General features: G+C 58.8%; 2 protein-coding genes and 1 long non-coding RNA gene across 12 annotated transcripts in view; 2 read left to right on the forward strand and 1 right to left on the reverse strand.

Annotated features, from left to right (window-relative positions):
* On the forward strand, positions 1–3,227 carry GRINA (glutamate ionotropic receptor NMDA type subunit associated protein 1). Its single transcript, XM_037023394.2, has 7 exons — positions 1–158; positions 1,091–1,448; positions 1,533–1,645; positions 1,743–1,943; positions 2,079–2,207; positions 2,303–2,446; positions 2,531–3,227. The coding sequence occupies exons 2-7, from the start codon at positions 1,115–1,117 to the stop codon at positions 2,678–2,680; spliced, it is 1,071 nt and encodes a 356-aa protein (XP_036879289.1). The 5' UTR covers positions 1–158; positions 1,091–1,114; the 3' UTR covers positions 2,681–3,227.
* A 2,497-nt stretch (positions 3,228–5,724) lies between these two features.
* On the reverse strand, positions 5,725–22,639 carry LOC108397761 (uncharacterized). 9 transcript variants are annotated; one of them, XR_005062664.2, is made up of 7 exons: positions 22,564–22,639; positions 21,855–22,046; positions 21,527–21,735; positions 18,230–18,424; positions 9,724–10,513; positions 6,719–8,379; positions 5,725–6,308 (listed from the first exon to the last, which is right to left on the reverse strand). It is a non-coding gene; the product is annotated as an uncharacterized lncRNA (long non-coding RNA). The 9 variants fall into 9 exon arrangements; XR_012128635.1 differs by lacking the exon at positions 5,725–6,308 and having other exon boundaries at positions 7,219–7,882; positions 8,131–8,379; XR_012128633.1 differs by lacking the exon at positions 5,725–6,308 and having other exon boundaries at positions 7,219–8,379; positions 9,724–9,872.
* SPATC1 (spermatogenesis and centriole associated 1) overlaps positions 13,430–22,689 on the forward strand; it is a 28,185-nt gene continuing 18,925 nt past the window's right edge. For both annotated transcript variants that reach the window (XM_037023349.2, XM_073230326.1), the window contains exon 1: positions 13,430–18,426. In XM_037023349.2, coding sequence (XP_036879244.2) covers positions 17,805–18,426 — 622 coding nt within the window. In that variant the 5' untranslated portion in view covers positions 13,430–17,804. The remainder of the gene's footprint in view (positions 18,427–22,689) is intronic.

Below are 22,689 nucleotides of genomic sequence, written 5' to 3' on the forward strand. Positions count from 1 at the left end.
CCCGCCCCGTCACAAGGCCGCGCTGCGTCTCCAGAACCGCAGGGGCAGGCCCAGCGGAACCGGCCGCCGAGCGGTTGCGGGCGCGGGCGCAGCGGCCATCGACCGCGCGGCCGCACCGCGGACCCCGTGCGCACCGTCCCGAGGCTCCCCCGCGCGTGGTGAGTCCTCGGCCGGAGCCCAGCATGGTGCCTACCGGCCCAGCCGCCCGGCCGCCGCCGCCCCCGCTCCCGCGCTGACCCTACGCAGCCGAGCAGCGCCACCGAGGGTCAGTCGGTCCGTCCGGTTCGGTCCGGTCCGGGCGCGCGGCCCGCTCGGGGCTGAGGGCGGCGGCCGGGGTCGCGGACACGCAGCGCCAAGCGGGAGGAGGGGGCGGCGCGCCGGGGCGGCGGCGGCCCCAAGGCCGGAGCGCCCCCGACCCGGCAGGAGGGCCCCCCTCGGCCCCGTACGGGTTCCGTGGCCGCCGTCCCCACCCGCCTCGCCCTCACGCCTGTTTTGTTCCCCCGCACGCCCTCTGGTCGCCTCCATCCCCCACACACACCCCCGCACCCCGCTGTTCCTGGCGTACCCCCCGGCGGAGGGAGGGACTGGCGGGCCTGCGGCTGCGGGGGCCCAGGGCTCTCGCTGGTCACAGATGGCGTGGGGATTTCCTGCGTTGGGCCCCTGAAAGCTGCTTAAGGGGCGGTTGCGGAGGGGGGGTCCGGGCGCAGCCCCACACCTCCCCGACCGCGCCCCCAGCTCGGATGCGGGCCGAGCTGGGAGCCGGGAGACGCCGGCGGCGGTGAGATGGCCCCTTCCGCGGCTTCTGCGAACCTGCCGAAGCCCGAATCCACACGCTGACAGTGATCCCCTCCTCCATCGGTGGGGCCGGCCTAGAGCGGCCCCTTTTGAAGTCCGCGCCCAGCCACCCGGTCCCCACCCGACTCCCCTAGCCTCTCGGCTGGGGGTGGGAGGGAGGGGCACGCCCGACAGCCAGGGGCAAAGGTCATGAATCCCCCTCCTTCCATCCCGGCTCCCCGCCGCAGGTGGGGCGGGGCGCCCCGCCGGTTCTGGGGACCTGTCACCGCAGGGCTGTTTCCTCTCTCTCCTCTAGGGGGAGACCACAGAACCTGAGGCCATGCCCCACGAAAAGAGTTTCTTGGTGTCCGGAGACAGCTATCCACCCCTAAACCCTGGATATCCTGGGGGGCCCCAGCCCTCCATGCCTCCTTACCCTGGAGCCCCTTACCCACAGCCCCCGTTCCAGGCTGCCCCCTATGGCCAGCCAGGTTATCCCCAGGGCCCCAGCTCCTACCCCCAGGGGGGCTACCCTCAGGGCCCCTACCCCCAGGGGGGCTACCCTCAGGGCCCCTACCCGCAGGGGGGCTACCCTCAGGGGCCATATCCACACAGCCCCTTTCCCCCCAACCCCTACGGACAACCACAGGCCTTCCCAGCACAGGACCCTGGCTGTGAGTAGTGTGACAAGGGCTTGGGGAGGGCAGGGCCTCCAGGTACCCCCGCGGGGCCCTGACCCAGCGCATCCCGCTCCTCAGCACCTCATCCTGGGAACTATCATGAGGAGGGGCCCCCGTCCTACTACGACAATCAGGACTTCCCTGCCGCCAACTGGGATGACAAGAGCATCCGCCAGGCCTTCATCCGGAAGGTGAACCTGGGCGGGGGGCCTGGGCGGGGGGCCTGGGTGGGGGGCCTGGGCTGGGACCCTGGCGCCGGGTGCTGTGCTGAGCCGGCTCCCTCCCCAGGTATTCCTCGTGCTGACCGTGCAGCTGTCTGTGACTCTGTCCACTGTGGCCGTGTTTACGTTCGTCAGGGAGGTGAAGGGCTTCGTCCAGGAGAACGTATGGACCTACTACGTCTCCTATGCCGTCTTCTTTATCTCACTCATCGTTCTCAGCTGCTGTGGGGACTTCCGGCGAAAGCACCCCTGGAACCTCGTTGCACTGGTAACCCCCAAACTTGAGCCCTGCCCTGGGGCCCAGCCTCCCCACCCCACGCTCCCATTCTTTGGTGTGACAGTGGGGGTGGAGGCGGGTGGGGGCAGGGAGCGGTTCCCTATACCTGTCTCCATCTCCCTGCAGTCAGTCCTGACCGTCAGCCTGTCCTACATGGTGGGGATGATCGCCGGCTTCTACAACACCGAGGCCGTCATCATGGCTGTGGGCATCACCACGACTGTCTGCTTCACGGTCGTCATCTTCTCCATGCAGGTGAGGGGCCTGTCAGGCAGGCTGCCAGCCCCCCTGGGCCCCAAGGCCTGTGGGGGGCCGGCACCCAGGGCCTCCTGTCCCTCCTGTGCCCCCAGACACGTTACGACTTCACCTCGTGCATGGGCGTGCTCCTGGTGAGCATGGTGGTGCTGGTCATCTTTGCCATCCTCTGCATCTTCATCCGGAACCGCATCCTGGAGATTGTGTACGCCTCGCTTGGCGCTCTGCTCTTCACCTGCGTGAGTGAGGGGTGGGCGGCGTGGAGTGGGCCTCTGGTGGGCGGGAGGGCTTATCCCTCAGCGCCACCCTACTGTCATCACCAGTTCCTGGCAGTGGACACCCAGCTGCTGCTGGGGAACAAGCAGCTGTCCTTGAGCCCGGAAGAGTACGTGTTTGCCGCGCTGAACCTGTACACGGACATTATCAACATCTTCCTGTACATCCTCACCATCATCGGCCGTGCCAAGGAGTAGCCCATGCAGGGCGCCACTCAGGTGGTGTGGCTGCCCTGGCTTCTGGCCCCTGGCCCCACTGGCAGTGTCATCAGTGTCTCCTCTCCCCCATCCCCGGGCCCGTCCGACCTCGTGTGTGTACACTGCAGATATTCCTGTTCATTCCCGCTCTGGCCAGCACAGCCCCTCCAGCCCTCCCACGCCGCAAAGGGCAGCAGGGCTGGGCTTCTGTGCCACCTCCTGCCCACTCACTGTTGCATGAGCCCTGTCTGCCAGCCCCACTCCAGGGTCTGGGGGCAACACCAGGTCCCAGGGGAGAGGGATTGAGCCAAGAAGTGAGGGTGCACGTCTCCCCTACTGTCCCTGCTCCCCTGCCTGGCGTAGAGCACCCTCTTCTCTTCCCACCCCCACCCTGCAAGGCTGCCCTCTTGGGGACCTGGGGGGGGTGTGGTCCCTGCGTGCTGAGCCCTGAGGGCAGAGAGGATGGGGACATTTCTGGGGGAGCGGCCTCTATCTCCCTCTGCTAAGTTCCAATAAATGGGACCCTCTGCTCTCTGTGTTCTCGTCACACTTGCTGCAGGTTCCTTGTGGGGCTGTGGGCATCATCAGGGCACTGGAGGGGCAGGGGCAGGTGGGCCAGTGGTGGCCATGGCTAACTCCTCTCCCATCTCCTTTCCCCACCTCGCTTCCGAGTCCCTTTCTGCAGTCGCCCAGCCACATGGTGGGGTACGGCTGCACTCCCAGAGGGGCAGGTTCTCTGACGTTGAGCGTGGTGTCTGGGGCTCTGCAAGGCCCCAGGGAGCCAATCTAACCCGATGCCCAGGCTGGGCTCCCACAAAGGTCCTGCACAGCACTCCGCCCTCCTGGAGAGCTCGAGCACCTTCTGTGGCCGCCCCAGCTTGGCCTACATCCCCCTGGGGCCCGTGCTGCCTCAACTCTGCCCTCATCCACCCACCAGTTGGCTCTAGGGTTTGTGTTCACAGGTCAGTTAGTTGCCCACATCCTCGCCTTCCCCACAGACTGGTCCTTCTGCCCTGGAGCCCAGCCCTGTCAGGCCTCCTGAGCCCCACGGACCCCACTGTCCCCACTGCTCTTCCCCTACACACCCTCCCTTCAGTGTGGCTTGAGGGCCGCCTCTTGGGGCTCCTCCACCTCCTGCTCACCAGCCCATCACCCCACTCCTTTAACTGGCCTGCACCCCAGCATCTGAGAAGGGGCCTGCTGCAAGCCAGCAACCCCCAGGTGCACAGGCACCACAGGTGGGACCTGCCCAAAGCAGGCCTGGCCGCCAAACCTGCTGCTGTGGGAGCTCCTGGGTGCCACCTGCCCAGCCACCCAGGCCGGGAATGGCAGTCCTCTCTCCTCTGTCCTGCTGTACCCTTCCTTCCTGCCCACCTTCCCCTGCCTCCAGAGGTCACCTCGTGTTCACCTGTCAGCCCACCTCTGCCAACCCGCTGCTCAGCCACCTGGTGTGTTTCCGAAACTGATCATACCACCCTGCTGCTGAAAACCCCCCTGTGGTTGCCAGTGAGATGAAGTCCATAGTCTCTGCCTGGCACACAGGTCCTGCTATCTGCCCACTGGCCGCTCCAGCTGGCCTCCCATGCTCCCCTGGCCCCTCAACCCTAGGCCTGAGCCTGCACAGCCTGGGCTACAGGCGGGCCCACTTCACTGGATGGGGGTGTGCAGTGCCTTCCCAGCCCCCGGACCCCTACCTGGGGTTCACCTCGCCCTGCTCTCAGCACACTACCCTTAATCGCTGGGCTTTGTCACATGCTGAGCACTGGGAAGGCGACACAGGTCCCCTCCACCTCCCCCGTTCGGCAGCCACCCCCTTGCGCAGATGCAGCTCCTCACCCAGGGCGCCGCGCCCCCAGTGCTCGGTGCAGGAACCTGCTTGGCGCAGGCTGGCCAGGATCCGCCGAGGGGGAGGCCCGGCAGCTGGAGAGCACGTCAGTGGGAGGAGGGGCTGAGGAGGGCTGCCCCGCAGGATGTGCACCAACCGCGTTTGCTCCAGGACAAGCCCTTGGCTAAGCCAACGCTTGCGGGCTCCTTGGGGACCGCCGGGGTCTGGACATGGCCAGGCCCCGGGGGCGGGCATATAGAACAGAGACCCCTAACGTGAGAGAAATGGCCAGGGACACCCACTGCTGGGGGCTCAGACCTGTCCTGTCAGCCAAGGGGACTCGCAGGCACCAAAGCTGGGCTTGTTCAGGAAGATGAATCCAGCCACAGAATGGCGATTGGAAAGGCAAGCACGGAGGGGGGCCGCTGAGATGCGCGAGACGGGCTGGGGGCGCACGTGCTGGGGGCCGGCAGTGCTGCAGAGGGGTCCTGCTGTCTGCCTGTCCCACCAGGGAGGGGAGGTGAGGCAGCTTGTCATCCGACTGGTGCGGGGCGTGTAGAAGGTGCCGACCCGCAAAGCTGGACGGAGCCACAGGGATGGCGAGGCTGGCCACGTGATTTCTCAGGTGAAGAAGGAAGCGGCCCCTGGCGGCTGGCCTGGGCCTATCAGCTAGGCCCCGGGGTTGCTGGCAGCTGGCCTGGCACCCCAGATATGGACACTGGTGTTCTCCCATTTGAAATAAAAATAATTTCACAAACCACCATTATCAGACAAGACCCCTCTGTGACCCAACAAGAACCAGACAGGAACAAAGCCCTTCCAAATCATGTCCGAACACAGACAAACACGGGGCTCGTGCAGCCGTAAGAAGGACTGACATGCTCTGTGCTGCCTCACACGAGCGGCTGCTGCCTCAGCAGTTGACAGCCTCAGCCTGCCTCCAGTCAGCCTCCTGCCGAAGACGTGCCGAGACACTCAGACGCAGGGTGACTCCCGTTCCTGGGATCATCCGATCCAAAGCAAAGCCCTGCTTCCCTACCCCTCGCCAGTCCACCCCAACTAGCCAAATCACACACCAAGTCCTTACGGCACCCCTACCCTGCAAGGCCCCCCGCAGCGTGCAGTCAGCCTCACCACAGGGAGCAGGAGACCCAGTGGCTCCCGCTGGGGGGTGATGGCACGACTCACTGTACTAAGGCCACAGACGGCTAATTTTTTCTTCAATCAAAAATGTTTACTGACATAAGAATCACTCAATCCATGCTTGTTTTCAAGCTTAAGTGACACAAAGTGTCCACAGCTCCATGACATTCTCTGCCCTGCAGAGCAACAGTCATCAGTTCACGGGGAGTGGCCAGTGTGGGCACTGGCTCAGTTCATACCAGCAGGGGGGCCACCTGCTTTCCGACTGACCAGGGCTGTTTGCCCTCTTTGAACTGGAAGTGTGACTTGTGAGTTTTAGCACCCAGGCCAGCCCACCCCAGGTGTTGTTGGCCATGGAATGCGTGAGCTTTACAGGCAAGGAGGCGCACAGGCTTCAGCTGGCTGGGGGAAGAGTGAGCCGCAGACTTCTGGACTTCAGCTCAGCCTCCACAGGGGTGGGAGGCGTTTCAGGAGCAAAAGCTGAGGAGAATGCGTGGAGTCACATTTGGGAGAACCAGGTGGAAAAAAGAGGATGCCTGAGAGAGCTGTATGATTGAGGTCAGGTGTGGGCAGCCATGGACGGAAAGCTTGAGTCCGAACTCTACTTTTTGGGCAGTGCTGAACTGCTGGGATCTTCTCTGAGAATCCTGGAAGTAGTTTCTGTAAAGGCAGGAAGATTGGCAAAGGACTGCAGTGATAGTGAGGCCTGGGGGGACAGGGAGGCCCGGGATGTGGGTCCTGGGGGGACAGGGAGGCCCGGGATGGGGGGCCTGGGGACAGGGAGGCCTGGGATGGGGATCCTGGGGGTGCAGGGAGGCCTGGCCCCAGTGCCACAGCCATGCGGCATCTCCGCATGGGCCCAGACACTGCTTCCCAGGCAGCAGGCCTGCGCCCCACCCAGACATCCAGCGTTCTCAGCGTCACCTTTGTCTGGGGCTTGTAGGGCTCTGGAGACCTTTCCGAGGGCCCCAAAGGCAAGCAACCCCTCCCGCACACTCCAGCCCCTTGGTGCAGCACCACCTTCGCTGCTGAACGCTGCCTCTTCCTCCAGGGCCCTCGCCCGGACCCACCTCGGCATCATCCACCGCTCCCTGTTGCCACGGCAACTCTCCAACCTTTAGGCTCTCTTGCAGCAGCTCCATTCCACACTCCTCCGTCCCACCAGGCAGCTTTTGCTGGTGCCCAGCAGTCTCCTGGTTCTGGGAGGACTCGAGCACCAGGCTCAAGATCCTCCTCTCCTGCAGAATCCTGCCCGCTGCTATCATGACCCTGGGGACCCTGGGGCATCTGAGCTTCTATCTCCTGGCTGCCCCTCCCTCTGAGCCCTCCTGCCAGGTCAAGGCCACAGCCTTAGTCTCCAGTCACCACCAGTACTGCCTGCAAAGAGGGGTGTCACTCCCCATTTAAATGCTTTCCAGACTTGTGGTCAGACCAGGGGTCCAAACCCCCACTCTGAACGCATAAAACTGCTAGATAAAATACTTTAAAGCTTTTAAATATACTGTTACTCCAGGGAAAAATCCCAGGGCAAAATCAGTCAAACCGAAATCAGTCAAAGGGAGAAATAAAGTTTAAGAAACCTGTTTATGTATGTGGTGAGGACTTGATAATGGGGGGAATCTAGTAACCACAATGTTGCTCATGTAACTGTATATTAATGACACCAAAATTTTTTTAAAAGTAGAAAAAAAAAAAAAGAAACCCGTTTATTTCTTACAAGCAGTGGTCCTGTCTCTCTTTTGACCCGGCTGCAGCAGAAGAGAGCTCCACCCAACCTCTGCAGTCCAGATAAACCCTCCCACGCCCTTGCAATTACCTGTTAATATGTAAATGAACTAATTCTATCCACCCCTTAGAAACACCAATTGATATGCAGATGCACGAAAGCCAAAGGAGAGACATTCCGGAAATACTGCAATTGTACCCACAGCCCACCCCTCCAGAAATCTTGCCTCACAATCTCCACATTCCCCCTCTTCCGCAATGGCCCTTGGGTGAGAAAACTGGAGCATTGCGATCAGGCTAATAACATACAATAGCAACAGCAATAAAATCACGATAATCCTCAAGCCGGAGGCTTCACCTAGAGTCAAAGCCCTAGGCAGGTTGAGTCCACCTCTTGCCCATCCCACAGGCAGTCACCAGCTAAGCAGGCAGGAAGCTCAGAGTTGGTCATCACACAGCAGCTGCCGCCAGGGGCGCATCCAGGCCACAGGACTGTAGGAGAAAATAACCTTCAGGGCAAGAAGACACATGTTTTAATGATACCAGCATAGACAAGTCTTGTCCGTCAGGTAGGATACATGCAAGAGAGAGGTCCTGTGATAGGACAGTGGCAGGAATGGGATCTCGTACTGGTCTAGTGACCAGACTTTCACCCCCCTCCCTGTGGGAGTTACAGGTGGGTCAGTATATAGGGCTACGGGAGGTGCATGCACTGGCCATAAAGATAAAACAAAACTTCCCTGCAAGATGCTCTTACATCCCTGACGTTCTGGGTACACTACGGTGATCTTTGGGGGCCACTCTGCTGCTACTCCAGGAACACACAGGAGGCCATCTTCCAGGCCTTTTCCCCAAGGTGCCAGACGGGCCGGCCATCGCTGGTCCATGTGTCGAAATGTCCAGGGCCAGGTCCACTCAACAGCGTCTCCAGGAATTGGTGCAGTTGGGGCTGGCAGCAGGCTGCGGCTCTCCTGGCCATACCCTCCTCTTTGGTTCGCACACACAGCTGTATAGGGGAGGCATCAAGGTGTGTGAGCGTCTCCACAGGGCTCAAGGCTCCTTTTCAGGGCTTCTCATTCAAATGCTGCAGCACCGTCCATAAACAAACTGACCAGCCCCATAGACTGTTGGTGTCTGACTTCAGGCCAGATTTCAGCAAACCGCTGTACCTCTCGATCATGCCTGCCCCGGTAGGATTATATGGCACATGAAGCTTCCACTTTATTCCTAATTGTGCCCATCCTTGTAACACATGTCCAGTAAAGTGGGAGCCTTGACCGATCTCCATCACCTGCGGCCGGCCATAGGCTGCACAGAGACACTCCAGGCCCCTCTGGGTGGCTTGCTGATCTGCAATATGTGCAGGACAAGCAGCAAACAGGCCAGTAGCTGTGTCCACACAAGTCACGGCATATCGATATCCTTCTGATATAGGCAGAGGCCAAATATAGTCTATTTGCCACCTGACAAGGGGTATTGGCTCCCTTACTATTGTCCCATGTTGCTGTGGGACTCGGTGTAAGTCCCTCTGAGAGCACACAAGGCACTCCTTCCGGGCTCTGCTGACTTCCTCAAAGGTCAATGGCAAGCCCCACCAATGGGCTACAGCCCACATTGTCTTTTGCTCCATGTGCAACAAACACTGGTATAGCCATTGGGCCACATCAGAGGCAGACTTTCCTTGTAGCCAGCACACCGGGGCCAGTGTGTCCACTTCATCATTCCTTGGGGATGCCAAAGGCAAATGGCCAGTCACATGATATACAGTAACAGTCTTGGTCTGAACAGAGGCCCATAGGTCTTGCCACAACTCTCACCCCCAAAGGCGCCTGTGACCAACCATCCAGTTGGCATGGTACCATGTCAGCAACCACAGGGTCAAGCGCCAATAGATGGCCCAGCTGTCAGTGCAGACAACTACGGGGGAGGGCTCCAGGGTGATCACGAGCCATACTGCCCACAACTCAGCCCACTGGCTGCTCGTCCCCTCTCCATCCTCCATCCATATTGTCTCAGTCTTGGGAAGGGAAGCCACAGCCCTCCACTTCAGGGGCTGCCCACGACTGGAGCCATCTGTGTACCAAGCATCTTCAGGTATAGGGGCTTTTCCCTCCTGATAAGGAGTCTCGGCTACCAGTGGCTCAAAAGCAAGTTCTTCCTGCTTTCCACTGGTATATGTCACTGGCCCCAATAAGCGTTGGAGTTCTTCACTCAAGGGGCTAGTAGAGAGGGCGCTGCACTGCTGTAAATATGCGCCCCATTTGGCCAGTGTACATGTCCGTGCCACACCACTCCGTGGCCTTTGGGTCCAGTCTTGCACCCACCCCACGATGAAATAAGTGGTTATTACCTTGGTTGAAGCTGTTCCAGCAATGGGCTCGGTAGCAGCAAGGCGTGGTGCACAGCAGCCAGTTGCTTCTCTGTCAAGGTGACCCGGACCTCTGCTCCTTTCCATAGTTGTGACCAGAATCCAATAGGTTGGCATGTCCGTTCAAGCCACTGCCAAAGACCCCATCCATAACCATCCTCGGTTACATGAACATCTAGGTCACAGGGCCTTGGTGAGTCCATTACACTCAAGGCCTGTACGGCCTTGACTGTCCTCTTGGCAGCAGTAAAAGCAGCTGCACATGTCTCACCCCAGTCCCACCTGATGCCCTTTTGTGCCCACTGGTATAAAGGCTTCAGAATTTGTGCCAAGAGCAGGATAAACACTCTCCAGTAGCCCAGAAGACCCAAAACTCCTGTAATACTGCCACAGTGGTAGGGGTGGGGAAGGCCTGGACCTCGTCTATGACTGCATCAGGAACAACTTTAGTTTTACCTGACCAGACAACCCCCAAGAGTTTCACAAACCGGGTCTCTGAACCTTGGTGCTGTTCACAGCCCGTCCTTTTTCCTGCAGACATTGCAACAGTCTAGGAACTGCCCCTTCTAAACCTCAAAGAGAATCAAATGTGAGCATAACATCATCAATGCAGTGATACAACTGCACTGTTTGCGGTTTCTTCCGTGTGGCCAAGTCCTAGGCTACAAGTCTGTGACAGATGGTGGGACTGTGGAGGTATCCCTGTGGAAGGACAGTGAATGTCCACTGCTGGCCTTCCCACGTGAAGGCAAACTGTTCCTGGCTTCCTGTGCTACGTCAATAGAGAAGAAAGCATTAGCAAGGTCTACGACATAATGATACGTTCCCAGCTCACGGCTGAGGGTGTCCAGAACGTCTGCTATAGAGGGGACAGCAGCATGCAAAGGGGGGTGAGACTTTATTCAATTCCCTGTAGCCCACGGTCGTATGCCAGGAGCTGTCTGGCTTTCTCACTGGCCACACTGGGGAATTAAAAGGACTATGAGTGGGCTTTATGATGCCCACCCTCTCCAACTCCTGTAGGGTTTATCCAATTTCCTTTTGCCCCCCAGACAATTTATACTGCTTAGTATTTGTCACCCGCTGAGGTACAGGCAGAGCTGCAGGTGGGTGCTTAGCCTGTCCCCTCAGAATGGCCTTCACCACACGTACCCTCAGTCTGAACTCACCTGCGGTGGTCTGTAAGCACAGGCCCAGGATATCTACCCCCAAAATATATGGTCAATTAATAGATGACAAAGGAGCCATGGACATACAATGAGGAAATGACAGCCTCTTCAACAGCTGGTGTTGGCAAAATTGGACAGCTACACACAAGAAAATGAAACTGGATTATTGTTTCACCCCATACACAAAAGTAAACTTGAAATGGATCAAAGACCTGAATGTAAGTCATGAAACCATAAAACTCTGTGAGGAAAACATAGGCAAAAATCTCTTAAATTATAAACATGAGCAACTTCTTCCTGAACACATCTCCTTGGGCAAGAGAAACAAAAGCAAAAATGAACACATGGGACTATATCAAACTAAAGAGCTTCTGTACGGCAAAGGACACCATCAGCGGAACAAAAAGGCATCCTACAGTATGGGAGAATATATTCATAAATGACAGATCCGACAAGGGGTTAACATCCAAAATATATAAAGAACTCACACGCTTCAACACCCAAAAAGCAAATAACCCCATTAAAAAACGGGCAGAGGATATGAACAGACACTTCTCCAAAGAAGAAATTCAGATGGCCAACAGGCACGTGAAAAGATGCTCCACATCGCTAATCATCAGAGAAATGCAAATTAAAACCACAATGAGATATCACCTCACACCAGTAAGGATGGCCAGCATCGAAAAGACTAAGAACAACTAATGCTGGTGAGGATGCGGAGAAAGGGGAACCCTCCTACACTGCTGGTGGGAATGCAAATCAGTTCAAGCGTTGTGGAAAGCAGTACGGAGGTTCCTCAAAATACTAAAAACAGAAATATCATCTGACCCAGGAATTCCACTCCTAGGAATTTACCAGAAGAAAACAAGATCCCAATTCAAAAAGGCATATGCACCCCTCTGTTTATCGCAGCACTATTTACAATAGCCAAGAAATGGAAGCAACCTAGTGTCCATCAGTAGATGAATGGATAAAGAAAAGGTGGTACATATACACAATGGAATACTATTCAGTCAAAGAAGAAAACAAATCCTACCATTTGCAACAACATGGATGGAGCTGGAGGGTGTTAGGCTAAGTGAACTAAGCCAGGCGGAGAAAGACAAGTACAAAATGATTTAATTTCCCTCATTTGTGGAGTATAACAAAGCAAAACCGAAGGAACAAAACAGCAGAAAATTCACAGACTCCCAGAAGGGGCCAGAGGTTACCAAAGGGAAAGGGTGTGGGAGGGCGGGTGGAGAGGGAGGGAGAAGGGGATTGAGGGGCGTTATGATTAGCGCACATGGTGTGTGTAGCGGGGTGGGGGAGGGCGGTCACAGGGAAGACAGTGTAGCACAGAGAAGACAAGTAGTGACTCTGTGGCATCTCCCTACGCTGATGGGCAGTGACTGCAGTGGGTGTGGGGGGACTTGATACTATGGGTGGGTGTAGGATGCACAGTGTTTTCATGTGAAACCTTAATTTAAAAAAAAAAGAGAGAAAAAGAAAAAGGCACATCTCTGCTGCTCGCGAGTTATATTCCTGCCCTTTTGAGCAGATGGGCGCCAAGGGTGGCCTCTGGTTATCTTGTCCGGGGCTGGATGTTTAGTGGACCGAGAAGACTCCCCGGCAGATACCACAATGGGCGTTTCACAGAAGAGTAAGCAAAAATGGCTATGAAACATGATGAAAAATTCACCTTGTAAATTATCAAGGAATATAAGTCCAGTCCTAAGAGTGCTTAGCACAGAGTGAGCACCCAGTTAATGTTTTATTGAACAACTGACTAAAATCAAGACCATAGTGAGATACCGGTTAACATCCGTTCAACTGGAGAAATTAAGTCTTGACAATATCAAGAATTGAGGATCTTTACACATTGCTGGTAAGCAAGTCAGTTAGTCAATTGGCCTTATCCTATGAAGTTGAAGACTTACACTTCTATAGCCCACAATTCTACTATTAGGTATGCCCAAGATAAACTGCACATGGATGCCTGTGGACATGTAAAGAATGTTCAGTGTCATTGTTCACATTAGCAAAGACTTAGAGGCAACCCACATGTCCAGAGACAAGTTTATGGACATAGAAACTGTGGTTATGTGCACAGAACGGGAGTGTCCAACGACAGGACCGGGTGGCCACACCATGGAACGATATTCATGTGATCTTATTCTCTGATCACCAGGTTAGAAAATTAAAAATTAACAATAAGATAATAAAAAATACATTTGGAACTAAACTATTATTTGTTGGTTGTGCTTTGAAGATGGAGTGTTTCTCAGCAGCGACATAGGTCTGAGGATTGCAGAACTGCCTGCCTGGCACAGCACAGGAGGGCTTAGCATTTGGGGCTGTGGCCCCCAATCCTTGTGACGGCCAGAAGAGCCCCCACACACTCCCAGAAGTCAGGCCCTGGGTAGGGCGAATGGGCAGCTCACCCTCACCGGACGCGGCCCCCACTCTGCACGTCAATTGTACCGAACCCCGATTTCAGGTCCTTGCATTTCCCCCAAGCCCCCCACCCCGTTCCCACCTCACATTCCTTCAGTGGCTGGCTGCTTCTTAGGAATCAGGTTCTTAGAAGTCCTTCCCTGGGGCGCTCCCCGGCCCCCCTGCCAAGGCTAGATGCCCTCTGCCTTGGCTCCCCAGCAGAGCCCTTGCCCATTGCATGATCACCGCCTGTTTGCTGACCTGGGCACCCCACTGCTTTGTACTTCTCTGTAACAGCTGTGGTGCCATCTCGATGCCAAGCACGGTGTATGGCACATGATGCGCCCAGTAAATCTAGTCCTCACTGAGTTGCCTCACATGATAGACAGCATGGGGCACTAAGTCGGATGCACAGGTAAGGGTGGGATGGGGAAGATTGCTCAAGGGGCAGGTGACACCCCAAGGAAAAGAATCAGCCTCCCCACAGCTGAGCCACGCCCTGATGCCAGTCTCAGGACCTGGCTTTCAGCTCGTAGGAAAGATGGTGGTCTCCGTTCTGCACCCCTCTTTCCACCCCCCAGTGCCACTGTCCTAATTGTGCACCACCCCTGATCCCATCTGGGCCTCTGCAAGATCCTCAACGCAACGTCCCCACCGGCAGGTGCAAACCAGGCATACATGCGATGCCACACGCCCAGCTTAAAGCCCTCCCAGGACTGTCCTGAGTCAGTCCAAGGCCGGGAGGATGGTCACAGGGTGGGTCTGGGGTCCTCTGGCGGTGCTTCATGGACCTCTGCCCACCCACTATCCCTGGTCCCCGTCATCCCTCCCCTCGCCCCTGCCTGCAGTGTGGAGTCAAACAGAGCTGATGCCCACCCAGCACTTGCTATGAACTTGCCTGCCTCTGTCGCATAGACCTGCGTGCCAGCCTGCTCTGTATAGGTACCGGGTGCAGGTCCAGCAGGCGGCAGCCTCCCTCCCCAGCTCTGCCTGGCCTTTCCAGCTCACATCGCCTTGCCCCGCGGTCCCCTGGCTCTGAGGACTCTGCCCCTCATCCCTAGCTCTCAGCCAGTGCATCCCTCAGAGGCTCTACAGCCGCTCCTGCCCCCAGCCTCCTGCTGCGCCTGCACAGCCCTCGCCCTCCTGCCGCTTTCCCAGAGCAGGTGCACACACCCACTGTGTGCCCAGGGCTTCAAACACATCTGCTCACAGCTGGGGCCTGCCCCAGTCTTTGGTTGCTGAGTGACAGATAAACCAGGTAAGTGCTGTGCCACAGGTGAGGAGTCTGCGGCTCACGGAGGTTGAATAACCACCAGAGTGGCAGCAGGTCACACAGGGTCCAGGCAACACAACAAAAACCCAAAGACTCGGGGGAAACACGGAGCTGGAGGTGGGCCACACAGAAGCCTCACCAGGGACGCACCTAAACATGCCGGGGGCCTGATAAACTCGAGAGTGGCCTGCACGTGAAAGTCAGCTGGGGAGCTCAGATGGCCGCACGGGCTCGGCTCCTCGCTACAAGAGGGCCTGAAGCCCATCAGCAAGGGGCCGTGGGTTACTGTGCAGTGGTGCGTGGTCGGATGCAAGCCCATGACGGGGTGAGGGTGGTGTGGCTCAGCACACACGGCACCATGAGTGCCAGGTGCGCCCGGGGGTCTGCAGAGCCGGTGTGCGCCTGCCGCTCCGGCCTGTTCAGCTGGGTGCAGTTTTTGCTTTATGCTTCCACCCAGCGCTTCTTGAGGCAAAACTGCACAGAAAGGAAATTTACCTTAGGCTGAATTGTTTCCAAGTATGTCAGTCACGTTGAAACACGTTCACATTTTCGAAACAAGTATTATGGGAAAACTGAGGTATTTGAGGATGCCCTCCTGTGACCGGCTTTTTCAGTAACACGACAAGCTAAGAGTCCAGACTCCTCCTCACTATGAAACTACAGCCCACCATTCCTCAAGTGTGACACCCAGGGGACCGACAGGCTGAGAGCGGTCTGGGGCTAGGGTCTCCCCTCTAAGGAATGTGGCGGGACGCTGGCAGCATCACAGGGGGCAGCACTGATTGGCCTAAGCAGCTGCCCATCACCACCGCCCAGCAAGCGAGCTTACATCTAGAGAGGGCTGTGTCCGAATCCCAGGGCTCCCAGGGATTCGAGGGAGCTGGGGTTTGGGGAAGCCTTCCCTTTGGATCTGGCTAAAGGAGGGGGAAGAGCAGAGACGGGCTGCTAAGACCAGGCAGAGAAGACATCACGCCTCCCCCCAGGGGCAGGCCTGCCACTGAGGTCTGGCTGGAACCCAGACCGGGAACAAGCAGGCTGGGAAGCCGATCCCAGGTCCAGAACCCAGCCCCCCAGCCCATGGCTAACATGCAGCCATGGGGGCCAGAGCAGCCTCTGGCCAGGGTCAGAGAAGTCTGAGTGGCTGCAGAGGGTCACTGAATGCCCTACAGGTGGGCTCTCATCCCGTGCCAACCCCGTTATGTAAGACTCGGCTGGGCGACCTCATCAGGACGGCCGCGCGTCTGTGGGTCTTGAGGCAGCCGCGCTCCATGTGCTGGATGGCTGCGTGGGGTGCAGGCTGGACAAACCTCTCCCAGCAACTGCTCAGCAACAGGAAGCCATGTGCTGTAGGCCCGAGGCTGAAAAAGCAGCCACGGGGGAGCAGGACCAAAGGGACCACATGGCCGGTACTGCTGGGAGGTGCCTCCCAGAACCCCTGTGTGCGTGCGCAGGAGGTAGAAGGGGTGCGGACAGAGAGCTCCAGGTTAAAGATCCCTGTTCTCAGTACCTTTATGCCTGGAGAGGACAGCTTTACAAGAAAGTTGCTAAATCCCAAAGAATCCCAAGCCAAGATGGAAGCAGAAGTCCCTGAAGGCCTTGCCAAGCTGCTGTGCTGAGCTGAATCTAATGAGGCAAATCTGAATGGAGACAAACTGAGCAAAGCCAGTGACCCAAGACCAGAAGTGGGGTGATATGAGCCAGCACAAGCCAGAGAAAAAACACTGCAGGTCTGTCTGCAGTGAATTCCTAATGAGCACATGAATATGCAACCGTACAGGATGCCAGCTGGGCCCTACCTCCCTGCAGGCAGGAGCTGTGCAAGTTCCTAAGCGATGCTGTCCCCGAGCTCAGGGGTAGAGCCAGACAAAAGGCAGAGAAGGGCGGCCCGCCACCCCTCCGCCCCCATGCACAGGACCCAAGTCCACGTGGACACACTTTTTAGAGGAAGCCCTTGTTCTCCCCCAAACTCAGTTGGGTGTCAAAGGACACTTGCATTCATGATAGAACAAAAGATAAGGATATTAGAATGAAGGGGGAATAGGAGCAGAGACCGCAGACGAAGCCTAGAAACAGGGAACACAGAGGAGGAGGAGGCGGCTGAGGCTCAACATCCCCAAGTCTGCAGAGCGAGCCAGCAGGCTGGAAACAGCAGGATTTCTCGGACAGCAGTTGAGGCGAATTCCTTCTTCCCTGAAAAACCCGTTTGCAGCTCTTAGGGCCTTTGACTGGGTGAGGCCCACCACATGAGTGAGGCTAACTGCCTTTACTCAAAATCAACTAACTGTAGAAGTTAATCACATCTACAACACATCTCCACAGCAATGTCCAGACTGGTGTTTAACCAGACAGCTGGGCACCACGGCCCAGCCACGCTGACACATAAAATCTAAGCATCAGACATATCAGCCCGAGGAGAGGCCGACACTGGGGCAGGACCGGGTGGTAGAAGAGGACCGAGAGGGCCGAGAGCCCATGTTCACCACTGGAGGAAAGCTTGGCAGATGTTCTATAGACGGAGGGTGTGAGAGATCAACCCAGGTCCCCAGGGCCAGAGCAACTCTGCTGGGATACGGTCAGGGGCACGGAGGAGGGCGGGGCAGGCCCCATTGTGAGGTCCAGATGGAATGCTCAGCTCAGACCCACCCCAGCCCTGGCTGACCTCCAGCCCTGTCCTCGCCCTCCCATGCCTGGCCAGCAGCGTGCCCTCTGGCTTACACCCAGACGAACCAGCTCCCCGTTTGAGAGCAGATGCCCACAGAGCCAGTGGACGTCATGAGGACACAGCCTCCCTTGACTTCCAAGGTCCAGCCACAGAGTTCCCTGTGCAGACAGCTCCTAAAAACGGGAGTGTGATGAGGACTCAGAGGGCTGAGCCCCTGGAGTCTTCAGGGTCATCTTAGGTCACTGAAGGGCAGAGCCAGGCAAATGCAAGGAACCCAAGACTAGAGGCGTGGGCACAGAGGTGGCATCGCCCAGAGACTTGGAATACAGGAACAGTCTACAGGAAAGAAAGCCCCAAGCTGGAGGGAGCTGGGACGAGGGAGCCTTGGGCTGACAGTCAGAGAAAGGCCCTGAGCTCCTGGCATCAGAAGAAAGTGTCCAGGTGTCCAAGACAGACTGTCCCCAGGAAGGGGCAGACAGACTGGATCCAGGTGTGCACAACACCCCAAGGAAAGGGCATCCTAGCCAGGAAGGCAGGCTGCAAAATGCCCTTCAAAAGATATTCACCTGCCCGCACTGCTCCAGGCCCCTGTTGCACAGCCGCCACCCTCACTGTAAAGCAGGGTCACCCTCACAGCAGTGCCAGGGCCAGGTGCATGATGCAGGGCACATCGTGGGGGCAGCCTGGAGGCCTAGAGGAAGCGTCACAGGTGAGGCCCCTTGAGAGTGAGGCTAGCAGGACAGAGAACGGTCCAGCCCATCCCAGGAGCAGGCAGGGCCTGTGCATGGCCTGGGCGGCCAGAAGGGCATTGGGGGGGGCACAGCCGCTGACCTCACAATACCAGGGCCCACTGGGCCAGCCTGACAGCTTCCAAACTCTGGCACCCTCCTCCACCCTGGGCAGCCTCCAGGTACAGTGCCCGCCGTGGGCCACGCCTTCCCCACAGCCCTGGGGCATGTCTCTGCTCACCAACTATGAGGGGCTTCGGTATCAGATCGAGAGGCTGGTACGGGAGAATGAGGAACTGAAGAAGCTGGTGCGGCTCATCTGCGAGAACCGTGAGCTGAAGTCAGCGATCAAGACACAGGCAGGTGGCCTGGGCATCAGCGGTTTCACCAGTGGACTTGGTGAGGTGGCAGCCAGCCCTTCCCAACGCCAGAGAAACTGTAAGAGGCCCAAGGTCAAGGAGGGGCTGGGGGGCTGCTCGGAAGAGGAGAGCCTCTTTGTGCCGGGGCCTCAGGCCCTCCTGGGGAGGGGGGCGTGGATGTGACAAACCCATGAGACAGGGCCCTAGCAGGCGAGGGCGGGGGACAGGACCACAGGCATGTGGGCAAAACCAGGCCCACCTCATGTGGGAGCCCCCCCCACACCCTCCCACCTCCCCTCAGCGGGGCCGCCAGGTGGCTCCAGCTGCAGAGTCCCTGCTCGGGAACCCCAAGCTCCTGCCCTGCTGGGGCCAGTGTGTCCCTCGTCCCCAGCCTCCCCACCCTCCTCCCCCGTTACTCTCCACTCAGAGGTGGCCAGCAGGCTATCACACAGCCAAGCCTAGAAGCCAAGGGTAGACCAGGACAGAAGCCCGGGGGGAGGGTCATGGCTGCAGCAGGGCCCCACAGGGTGGGGGGCAGGTGAGCAGCGAAGGGAGCGGCATCGAGGTGGTGGTCCGTGGGGCCGGCCTGGGGGCCGCTCGCAGGCCAGAGGGCCAGGGGCTGCACAGCCAAGTGTGGCAACAGGAACCAGGGGGCGGGGACGCTGCCAGAGCAGGAAGCTGTGGGCAGAGCAGCTGGCACACTGAAAGTATCAGGTGTGGCCAAGTCCCAGGGGTGCAACAGGGGTCTGTGTTGGTTAAGAGCGCACAGGGTGAGTGGGGGATGAGAAGCTGGTGGCTGTCACATCTACAGCCCAGCCGCTCCCTACCAGGTTCGTCCTGCCCTGGAGATGGCTGACTTCTCCACATGTGCCCAGGGTCCACCCGTCCCTGCAGCGACCTGCGTCACCGGCCCTGCACCTCGCCCACCCTGCTGAGCACCCCCCCCATCCATATCAGGCCTGAAAACACCCTCCTTCTGGGAGAGGAGGTCTCTGCCTCTTATGCTTCTACAGCTTGGCACTGGACCAACACTCTGCTGTTCTAGAAAGATCTCAGGTGGCTTCCTAAGTGCCACATCCTTCTCACCCTCTGCACAGCATCTGGGACTCATGACCCTCCTCCGAGTTCCAAGGGTGCCTTTGGTGGGTCGTCCACCCCCAGCTCAACCCCTGCTGCCCCAGGCTGGCTCTGGCCCTGCCCTCCACCCCTGCCGGCATGCCCACTCCCAGCTTCAACCTTCTGCCACCAGCAGAGACCCCCTCAGAGGACCTCACTGGCCCAGCCAGCCACGTTCCCAGTGAAGAGCCTGGCCTTTCTTCACGGTTGCTGACACCGTCTGTCCTCCTCCCCTACCATCCTACTGCTCAAGGCCATCTTCCCTCTTGAGAGCTGCCTCCCCCAGTGCCTGCCCACTGGGTTTCCTGCCATCCCTCCTGGCTCTTTATCCACAGCCCCCCTTACTGATCACAAGCACACAGGCGCCTCTCATTTCAAAGGTTATGCTGCAAATGACTCTTGAGATGACACGGCAGCAAAAACACACGTGGGGAGGGATGACGTATAAATTTTCCCAGTTTTAGGAACTAGAATCTGTTTTCCTACTCCCAGGTTGACCAAGCAGGCCTCCTGCATTTAGGCTTGATTCTTAAGAGAGTTCTTGGACCACTTCAGGTCTTCCAACTCCTGAAAGGTGATGTTACAGTTAGGAAAGGCTAGCTGTATGTGAGTCCCGACGGTGGTGAAGGGGAAGGGGGCATTTCAGAAGGACCAGCCTGTGCAAAGACCTGGATTTGGGGGTGGCAGGAATGAGAACTAGATTTGGGTGGTTAAAGCCCAGGCTGTCTGTATGTGTGTGCGCATGCGTGAGAGTACGTGGGTGGGTGTGTGGGGTATGAGCATGACTTCAGTTGCCTGTCTGCCATTTCAATTGTTAGCTGGGTGGGGAGGGGACTGCGTGTGAGCACATGAATGTGGTGTTCAAGTGCATGTGGTCTATGAGCGTGGAGTGAGACATGTGCATGTGTATTGTGGATGTGTGGGGGTGCAAGCATGTGTGGGGTATGAGTGTATTAGTATGGGGCTGTCAAGTGATGTGTGTGGTAAGTGTGTGAGGCTGCAGTCCGGGTGGCATGTTTTGTAAGCTGCTGGGTGGGATACATGTGCTCATGGTGTGTGTGTGCCAGCACATGAGTGTGATGTTCAGACATGTGGGCATATGTGTGGGGTGTGTTCACATGCACTGGCACCAGTGAGAACTGAACAGAGGTCAGCAGGGGTCAGATCCAAGGGTTGCAAGGGCCTCGCCAGGCTGCGGACTTGCTCCTGAAGGCGCCGAGCAGACCTGGTGGCTCCTGGCAGAATGGCCACGTCTGAACCGCGGCAGCTCCTCCCAACCGCTGCGGGGACAGGATCCCAGGACAACGAGCGAGCAGGGAGGGGGTTAGACTGAGGCCACCACGGTCAAGGGCAGGCGATGGCGGCACAAACCAGGCACAGAGAATCGCTCTGAGTTACTACGAGAACTAGTTGCTTGGTTGCGAGGCATGAAAAAGAGAGTCTAGGCCTGTGCTGAGATGGCGGGGTGGCTGGTGCCGCTTCCCGAGTCCACAGGGCTCTCTGTCCCCAGCCCAGCTGCAGTGGGTCCCCAGGGCTGCCTTCCCTGGCCACTTCCTCACTCGGCCTCTGCCCATTCCCTGTGCCTGGCTGTCCCCCGTCTGCTGAGCACAGTATGACCTCCCAAGCCCTCTAGCACAGAGCCCGGGCCTATCCCCACTTCGGAAGAACAGGAGTTGCAGCTTGGCCTTGCGGCGAGCCGCAGGCCCCTGGCAGGGCAGGACCTCCCAGAAGACACACACAACATCCTTAGGCAGCAGCCACCAGGAGGCACTGGCCATGAGCTGGAAGCTCGGAGGAGAGGGCAGGGCTGGAGAGAGAAGATGCAAGGGTTGTTGATGACTGAAGTCACAGGAAGGGTGAGACCATCTGGGAAGAGAGGGAACAGTGAGAGATGCAAGGACAGGCCTGAGTCAGGACAGGCAGAGACACTGGCAGAGGGGCACACAGACAGCCAGGGGACCTCGAATCGTAATGTCTCGGAAGCCCACAGCCTCCTAGGGGACGGTGTTAATACAGGCTGCTGAGGTCCACCCACAGCCTTAGTAACTTGGTGTTAATTTTACCTGGGTTAGCGTGACCTCCCAGCACAGGTGCGGAGCCCCCAGAGCAGAGGGCAGAGGGCAGAGGGCGTGAGGAAATGCAGAGGGCAGGTGGCCAGCGTGCCGTTCTGGATGTCACCTGGGGCTGGGGTCCAACGCTTCTTCTCCAGACAACAGAGGCCCAAGTGTGTTTACATGTTGAGGGAAGGGGCCAGGGGAGATCGCTGGAAGGTCTAGAAGAGAAGGGGGTACGTTAGAGAGCCCAGAGTGGGGGGCTGCCCTGGCCTCTGAGAGGACCGGGGAGGGCGGGCCAGGGCTGGGGCAGTGCGCGCGGCAGGTGCGGAGAGGAGACCTGGGGTCTGTGTGTGGCTGCGGTGGGGCCCAGGGGACGAGGGCAGTGCCCTGGGGCAGGGACCTGGACAGGCTCCCAGGCCAGGCGTGGGCCCATCTTGGAGCGACCTCACGGTCAGCACAGGCGCTGCTGCGTGGCCGGAAACCAGGGGAGCCCCCTCAGGCCACAGACGGGCTGCCAGGTCCGGGGGCCCTGCGAACAAGGCAGGTGCCAGGTGGGCCAGGGTGGGATTCGGCCCGCGGGCCCCGCTCGGCGTGACGCTGCCTCAGAAGACGCAGCGGGACGCGCGCACAGGGCTGCTGGGCACCGGGGGTGCGGGCCCCCCGGGCCCCCCACCTGGCTCCGCCCCGCAGGCCAGGGCCGTCCGCTCCGCCCTGGGGCCGGCAGGGCAGGGGCCGGGCCTCCGCTGCCCTCCCAGCCCGCCCTCTCCCCTGGCCCGGGGCGCTCCCGCCCCCAGGGCCGGCCCCTGCCCCTGGGCACTGCAGGCTGGCGGGGGCTGCCCAGCTGGGTCGGCCGTCCTCCGCCGCCGGAAGGGCCTTTACTACCCCTCGCCCGGAACCCCACAGGCTTCCTCCCGCCAAGGTCTGTCCACCCGCCTCGGGGCCGCCCCCCGGGGGCCTCCCCGCCCCAGGACCTGCCAACGTCCCCCCTCGCTTCTCCCCGCCCTACCGCCCTGCCCGGAGCCAAGGCGAAGGCCGCCCGGGCTCACCGGTGTCCGCGGCGTGTGCCCCCGGCCCCGCTCGAGCAGCAGCCTCCCGCCCACGCCGGCCCCGCCCCGGCCCCGCCCCGGCCCGCTCAGGCCCCGCCCCGTGGCCGTCCTCGCCGCGGCGGCTCG

Source organism: Manis javanica, chromosome 2, assembly GCF_040802235.1.
Source record: "Manis javanica isolate MJ-LG chromosome 2, MJ_LKY, whole genome shotgun sequence".
Classification (NCBI taxonomy): domain Eukaryota; kingdom Metazoa; phylum Chordata; class Mammalia; order Pholidota; family Manidae; genus Manis; species Manis javanica.

Excerpts from the sequence above, each read along its gene's own strand:
- GRINA (XM_037023394.2), top strand. The coding sequence starts at position 1,115 with ATGCCCCACGAAAAGAGTTTCTTGGTGTCCGGAGACAGCTATCCACCC. Across the intron at positions 1,449-1,532 it reads CCCAGCACAGGACCCTGGCT|CACCTCATCCTGGGAACTAT; the intron begins GTGAGTAGTGTG and ends CCCGCTCCTCAG. Across the intron at positions 1,944-2,078 it reads CCTGGAACCTCGTTGCACTG|TCAGTCCTGACCGTCAGCCT; the intron begins GTAACCCCCAAA and ends ATCTCCCTGCAG.